Source organism: Prinia subflava, chromosome 8 (genome assembly GCF_021018805.1).
Source record: "Prinia subflava isolate CZ2003 ecotype Zambia chromosome 8, Cam_Psub_1.2, whole genome shotgun sequence".
Lineage (NCBI taxonomy): Eukaryota > Metazoa > Chordata > Aves > Passeriformes > Cisticolidae > Prinia > Prinia subflava.
The window spans coordinates 7095400-7103118 of NC_086254.1; the positions used below are offsets into that span (position 1 = coordinate 7095400).

At 49.9% G+C, this 7719-nt stretch overlaps 1 protein-coding gene across 1 annotated transcript in view; it reads right to left on the minus strand.

Annotated features, from left to right (window-relative positions):
* Positions 1-7438, minus strand: part of PHF12 (PHD finger protein 12) — a 31568-nt gene extending 24130 nt beyond the window's left edge. Inside the window, exons 1-2 of the mRNA XM_063402649.1 lie at positions 7246-7438; positions 6747-6928 (exon numbers count right to left, since the gene is read on the minus strand). Of these exons, the coding sequence (XP_063258719.1) occupies positions 6747-6928; positions 7246-7311 (248 nt within the window). The 5' untranslated portion in view covers positions 7312-7438. The remainder of the gene's footprint in view (positions 1-6746; positions 6929-7245) is intronic.
* Between the last annotated feature and the right edge of the window lie 281 nt (positions 7439-7719).

A 7719-nucleotide genomic window follows, 5' to 3' on the forward strand; every position in this document is an offset into this window, starting at 1 on the left:
AAGCCAGCTCTGACAATCTGTGTCACAAAAATCACAAGTCTAGCCAGTAACCTGACGTGGCAAGATGTTTTTGCTTACACTCACTTCTTTCATACCCCTGTAACAAAGCCATGTTATATCCCCAGATACATTTGCATTTTCACAAGTCCAAGAGAACTTCCTGACTGGATTAAAAAAACAAAACGGGTACATCCTTCTCACATGGTTTATATTCCAACAGACAGCACTTCCTAAATATTCAGACTGTCACACTTGTTTTCAGGGAGATACACCCCTTTCCTACTCTGGAAATAACTGCTCCCTTTCTTCACAGCAGATTCCTGCTATTTGCTACTGACTCAAGGATTAAGAAAGGCTGCAGAGCACAGGCAAAACTCAAGAACCTGACACGTACCAGCGAGTCAGTCTAGCAATAAAGGCAGTTTAAGATCCACTGGTGTGGGTCAATAAACAGAAGAATTTATGTTGGTATTGAAAAAGTGTTTCAGTATCGATACTACGACTGAAATTTCAAATTGACTCTGTGTTACACAGGGAAACACAGGAGCCCTGCTCTCCTGCAGGTGCTCCTCACACCACCACAACAGCACCTACAACCCAAAAAAGGCCCTTTGGGGGGTGGGGGAATGCCTGTTTGGTCCAGATTCTTACTAAAAATACACAGTTCTGTCACTGACAACTGCACAGAGGCACTCCCCACCCGGGGTGTCCTTCACACCCGTGGTAAGAGAAGTACAGCCGGATGTCAGACATGCCGATTACCACTGCTTCCCTTTTACCACCCCACCTAAACAACACCGTGAAATGGAGAGAGAGAGAGAGAGAGAGAGAGAGAGGGAAGAATTATGAGCTTTATAAGATCTTGTGTAATAAACACAGTAGTCCCCCATTCCCAACTATCAGATCTGCTGGCGGCAGTACAATCTTAACAACACTGAGCTAGTGTGTGATAAAAAGACATAAGGCAGCTAAAAGAAGGTGAATATATTTACAAGATAGTGCCAAGATCTCCATAACAAACAGTCATTAGCAGATTAGTATTATGAATTTAATCCAATTAAGAATTTCCTTTGCAAATGCCTGGAGGACCTGGAATTCCTCTGGGAAGACCTTTCCATGTTGTGAAAGGCTCCCATGAGTCATGCCTGCAGGCTGACATACCAGGAAAGACCAGCTCTAGAGCAGCAGGAACAAAGCACTGAACCCCACCTCGAAGCAAATTGCTGCAGCCTCCTGCTCCTGAGGAGTCAACTCAAAAATGGACCTCACAGTGGCACAAAGAAAAGACTTCTCGGTTCCACAAGTCATGGTCAACATAAAGCTGGCACTTTCCTAAGCCAAGGTACTAAACCACAGAGAATTTTCCTCGTTCGCAGTTTCCCACTGTGCCATTTTAAACAGCTTTGGAACAATGCAGGTGTTTGATGTAACACCAGACCACGCAGCAGCCACATGTAAAGGCAAAGACTAAGTTGTTAACATCCCCCTCCTCAACGTCGAGTCCTTGAGTTTAAAATCCCAAAGCCATGCTCCTACCACTCCACACTGATGCTGGGAACTTCAGCAGAGACCCATGGCTCAATCCAAATCACCAGTTCTTGCCCACAGTGCAAAATCTGCTCATGCTCAGTTTAACACCAGCAACATCCACACATCCAGGTGAGAGTGCTGGTTTGCAAGTCACCCAATCACGAGTTCATCAAATTCTTACTGGAATGATTTGCTGAAGCCCTCAGCTGAAGTCCATAGATTTAGGCTGACCTTATCTGCCTTTGCACAGAGAGATTTAGGACAAAATAAGGAGAGTTGAAAAATCTCATTGGTACAGCTTTGCAGAGCAGAGCTGCCAAGACTGATCATGTTACCACATCTGCAGGCGCACACGCAGTGACCCTCCGCTGCCAGAAACCCAGCCAGGGCAATCACTTCCTCCTGCCTCAGGATCCAGCCCAGGTTGGCCCCAAGGCTCCCAAAATATCAGAACCAGAGATACATAAAAACAAAAGTTGGGATATTTTTTAAAAGCACGTACTTAAACCAATATTGTTTTAACAAAGTATCGGTTAAGATGTGGATACGTTTAAATGTTGGGAACAGAACAGCTTACTCTGATCTTCAATATGCAATTACATAAACATTAAAGTGGGGTTTTGCCAATCATTTACTGTTAAAAAAAACCCAAACAAACTGAAAGCCTCACAATAAAAACTTTTTGCAGTTAAAACTACAAGCTTTTTTGAAGCTGTAATGTAATTCAGTGTACTGAGCCCTGTTCCTGGCCACTATTAGGTAGGAAGTTTGCCTCTAGCACCTTCCTGGATGTCTGCTACTCCTTGCAGCAGGAGATGCCTCAGACCATTCTAAGATTCACCTGAACCACCGGAGGCAACCCAAGATGACCATTAAGGGAAGGATTAACTGAGACAATAGACTGGCCACTGTTTTGCTCTCCTCACACACTGCATATTCATGTAAAAACCCAAAGCTAGAACAAATGCCAAAGATAAAGCAGGGCATTTTAGACTGAATAAGGTGGGGAAAAGAGTTATCGATGTCCTACCAGCCAAACACAACTTTTTTCCATTCTTTGTTCGAAGTACTAAAACACTGTGACTCATGGAAAATACCACAACTCTAGTTTAGCTTCCTCTGCTGCACTTTGCAGCTCTGTTACTCCTGTTCTTCGACACCAGCACTTGGGTGAAGACTGCCAATTCAGAGGGGAAATGAGCCAAACACTGCAAACACAAACACAAGGAGGTGTTGCAAAAAGTTTGATGGAGGTAGCAGGCCCCGGTACAGACACAACACGCTTCTCCCAGCACAGCAGCGAGGAAGCCCAGCTACGAGGAACCTTTTTGCTGGGCAGTGTCACAAAACTGGTACTGTCGTTTACATAACTGGTCAGCTTTAAGGGACTGAGGTCACTCTGCCATGCCAGCAGAGCTGCACAGCCAGCGGCATGAGATTTTACAAGAGGGACTTGAACCGCAGCATTCAGTGAGGTTTGTGCTTTTGGGCTCCTCCAACCAGAAACTCAGGCAGGGAGACTTTAAAAAAAAACAGAGAGGGGAAAAAAAACAAACACAAAACTGTTCTGTGTTGGTTCTCCCTCCTGTTGTCACTCCCCTCCCCCAGCTTGTTAACTAAACTTTTCCTCTCCCGGGGATCTTTCTAATCCTTCATAATGAATTTGCAACATCAGTCACTTTGCGAACTCGCTTCAATGTGAATCAAGTTTACTACAAGCTCAAGAAAACACAGGGAATTCTAACAATCACATTGCCAGGAGGAGGATATAAATGGGAAAGAATAAAAGTAGCACTGGAAAATTAGTTTTCAATCATGTAAAGAAGGAGTGTGCACCATCCCTGAGGGCCTGGGCTAAGGCAGAACATGAGGATGGAAATGCACAATGCACTGTTACCCAAAACAGCAAATTATGGGCCAACAGCAGAATCAAACACCAACCTCAGAGCTAAAAATCCCATGTCCTGTTTTCAAGAATTACTAGGGACCTAAAAAATCTCTCTCTGTAAATTCAAACCTGGAGAGAGTCACCTGACTGTGACATTAATCCAAGTATGTTGAAACTAAATATCTGGCAAGGATTTCACTCTTTCCTGTATCCCTCCCACCAGGCCAGATTTTCTGCAGCCAGGCTGGAATCCTCTGGAGCCGTGGCCTCTCAGAGCACCTACAGCAGCTTTACACTGAACTAGTGACTCCAAAACAGAGTTGTGGGAAGAGCTGACACCCCAACAGATGAATTGGGAAGTCACTTCCACCCACGTTAATTCAGGAGAGCAGTTGTTCCACGGTGTACCAACAAAACTTGTTATTTACCACCTCGGATGTGTAATACTATCACACTTGGAAAGTTTTGGGAGTTTTGGCCAAGTGCCTTCTGTTCCCAACAGAGGACAACAAGTTTAAGTGCTAAACTGAAGTTAAAGCAAATTGCTGAAGTTTGAGGGTCACACACTCACCTAGCAAAGCCAACTTTCTCCCTACAGGCTTAAACAACCTGATACAGAAGAACCTTCCCTACACAGGAAGGAGCAATACAAATTCCTGAGAACTGACCTGGGTTTGTCTCCAGCTGACTGCATGACTTGTGCCAATCATACCCCTGAAAATCCTTTTCTTTTGTATTATGGCCTCTCCCATACAGCTGTAATCAACTGATCCCAAACCCTAGACCAATTAAAACCTTCTTTTTTAATTTTTTATGCTATACTGATTATAAATTCAATCTGGAACTAAAGCTCACAATAAATATTCAGAGAACAGGTAAGCTGCTGACACAAATCAGTTAGAGTACCCCAGCAGTGCTATTCAAGTGATTTAATCCAAGCCTTGCATTACAGCTGCTATTCTTTAAATAAAAAAAGGAGGCAGAAAGGAAGTTGCAAGTGCTGCATTTACGCCTCAGTTTATACCCAGAACGGAAGTTTACTTTAAGCAAAATGCAGGAGGTAAAGGGAAGACACGAAAACAAAACCTGAGCATCCCTTTGAGACAACCTAGGTCACCTAAAGGCCATAGCCAAGGGTCCAACAAAGGTCCAGGAGGAAGGAGGCAGAACAAGGCCCAAGCTGGAGGCCTTTAGACAAAGCCTTCCCACATTGTGTCACCTCCCACAGCAGTCTGAGCTACTGTCAAAGAGATCGCTTGAGAAACCCCAGAAGAGGCAACAAATGGAGTGAAAGAGAGTATTTAGAATTGCTCTTTCATTTCTGTTCTGAAAAGTGACTAGGTTAGCCAAATATATATATATATATATATATAATATAGTATTTTTATATAAAAATTTCCAACAATTATAATGCAACTGACTCAGGTACAGCAAAAGCTTTACAGGTATTTGATTTACCTGGCTGTTTCCCACTCCCTAACTACAAAAACATCACCAAATTAAGCCATGAAATCTAGGCATGCACAAAGTGGTCTCATTTATGGTGAGACTTAACTAGGATTCAGAGTCAACCAGGACACTCTACAGCTCTTCCATTCCAAAATGTGAAGTTTTAGCCATCACTCCAGCCTCCCTAAGGGAACGCTCAGGATATGTTTGGCTGCATCCGAAAGCAACTACGCCCGGCAGAAGGGAATAAAACACCCTTAAATTAAAGCTCATCAAGGACACTGGATGAAAAAGAATGATAATTACTATCCTCCTAGTAAATATTAGTGGATCTGCACTACCACCAGTAGCACTTCCTCAGGGTAGGAGGGATGATGTCATGGCTGCATGCTACAGCATTGTCGGGTTTGCCTGGCTACAGGCTGCTAACGGGACACTCCCTACAGAACTGTGACCGCACGCTCAGCTTCCCTGCTATCAGCAACCACTTTAATAAGTGTTCTCAATTAGCACAGAAATGCAGAATAGCCAGCAAGCAAATGAAAATCAGAAAAAAGAAAAAAAACAGAAGAAGAAGAAAAAAAAAACAACAGAGGGAGAAAAAAAAGCGCAGAGGAGACAGCTGTAACAGGGTGGCAAACAAAGCTCCAAAGCATGAAAGAGAGAAAGGAATGTGGTTAAAAAATCTCCCCTAAGGAAGAATACTCTGTACTCCCAAGCTCCAGCTGTTTGACTTGCCCCACTCCCTCCTCCACTCCATTATCCACTCTGGCTGTGCTAATTTAACACAAACCGCCCGCCTGTGTCAACTGTTGAAAGGGGGGGATTTCGGCAAAGCAGCCTCGGATGCATCCAAGCCCCGGGTGCAGAAAAAGGAAAAACTTTGGGGCACAAAGTTGAGGCGCTTTTGGTGTCGCTTTGTGCCAGGAGAGCTTGGGAAGCTGTGAGGGAAGGCAGCAAGAGCCCATCCTGCTGCAGCCTCCAGCATCTCGAGCTCTGCCACCGCTTCCACACGCACCTCGATTCCCAGCAGGCAGCCAGATTTTCATGCAGAAAGCTCTGCCTTTATCAACAAAGCCACGCAACTCCCATCAAGAGCACCCAACAGCAGACACCCCCACGGATGAGACAAGCAGGTCGGAAGAGCAAGGAGGAAGGGAAAAAAGGAGGGAAAGGAATAAACCCGGCCAACGTTAAAGTCTGGAGGCCTGGATTTCCACGGGGAAGGTATTTTCACGTTTAAGATACTGTGGGGAACGCTGCGAGGGTTTGGAAGTCATATATGCAGCCAAAATGGCGCTGAGAATAAAAATATAATTTAAAGGAAGGTCGCCATATTGTAAACAGTGAGGCAGGGAGACACAGAGACAGCAACCTCCATTATTCCCAGCAGCTGCAGCAGCACGGAAGCGCTGGGAACGTCAGGCCTGGCGCGAAGATGCCGCCAGGGCTTCCCCCTTTCCAGCCAGAGCCCTCCGGAGGGTCCCCCCCAAACCAGTCACCCTTGGAGAGGCAGAGAGGTGGGGAAGTTTCCCGCTGTGGGGGGCGGAAGGCCGGGCAGGGGCAGCACCAAGGCAGCCAGGCCGCGCAGCCAGCGGCCTCGCTCCTCCTCCAGGCCTTTCACCCGCTGCTCAGCACAAAAAGAAAGGAGGAGGGTAAACCCCCAACCCTCCAGAAAGCAGCCAGGGGAGGGTTCACCTCGGCCGCTGTGGATTAGTCTCAGGAGCGATGGAGCCGAGTGGGGTTGGCACCTCCTTTTTATTCCTGTCTGCTCCAGCCGGCCCAACGTCCCCCCCTCCCCGGGACCTAACGGGAAGCGGGAGCGGCCGAAGGGAAGGTGCTCTGGGCAGATCCGGAGGAAGAGAGCGCCAAGCCTTACCAGCACTGGAGGTGGAAAGCGGCGGGGCAGTGATCGCAGCACAGCAGATCCCCTCCTTCCTTGCAGCTATCGCAGCTATCGTGGTTAGTGGCCCTGCCACTTCGCCTGGGCTCCTTCTCGGGCCTCCTGCTCTTCTTCTCCCCATCTTCGCTCTTGGGGGGAGCCAGGAGGGCCTGGATTTGCTGCACATGCACACACAAACAGAGCGGGCTCTGAGGGGCTGCACGGATCCTGACCCAGCGCCCTTCTCCCCGAGCCCGCCGGGGAGACAGCGGCCCCGGACCCTCCGGGAGGGGATCGGGGGGGGGACAGAGCCCCGGTCGAGCCCGCCCCGCCCGCCCCGTGTCCGGCAGGGCCTCTCCGGGGGCCGGGCGAGCTGCCTCCGTCCCTCCGCACTTCCTTGTAAGGCCACGGGGCTCCGGGGTGGGGGGGTTCCCTCGCCATCTTGCAGCCCCACTGCCTCCCCGGTCAGGCCCCCCCGCCGCGTCCCGGGCCTCACCTCCATCAGCCCCCCGGAGGTGTCCAGGTCGTAGACGATCGTCTTGGTCTCCATCTTCTCCCACATTCATCCAGCCCAGGAGCGGCCCCGAGAGCCCCCCCCGGCGAGAGGGAGCGAGGCGGGGACGTGCGGCGGCCCCTCAGCGGCGGCTCCGCGTCGAGGCGGCGGGGGGGGGGGCGCGGCGCGGCGGGGGCGGGCGGGCGGCGGGGCCTATCCCACGGGCCGCTGCGGCTTGCGCGTCGTCCTCCTCCTCCTCCAGCCGTGCCCGGGGGCGGCCGCGGGGGGCCCGACGCCCGCTGCCATTGCCGCGCAGGGGGTGGGTGGGTGAGGGAGGGAGGGGGCGGCGGCCCCGCGCCCGCCGCGGCCGCTCACGCACCGCGCACGCCCCGCGCACAGGCGGCGCCGACGCTCCGGGCCCCGCGCGCAAGCGCACTCCGCGCCCCCGCCCCGCCCGCCCCGCGCGCATGCGCGCCC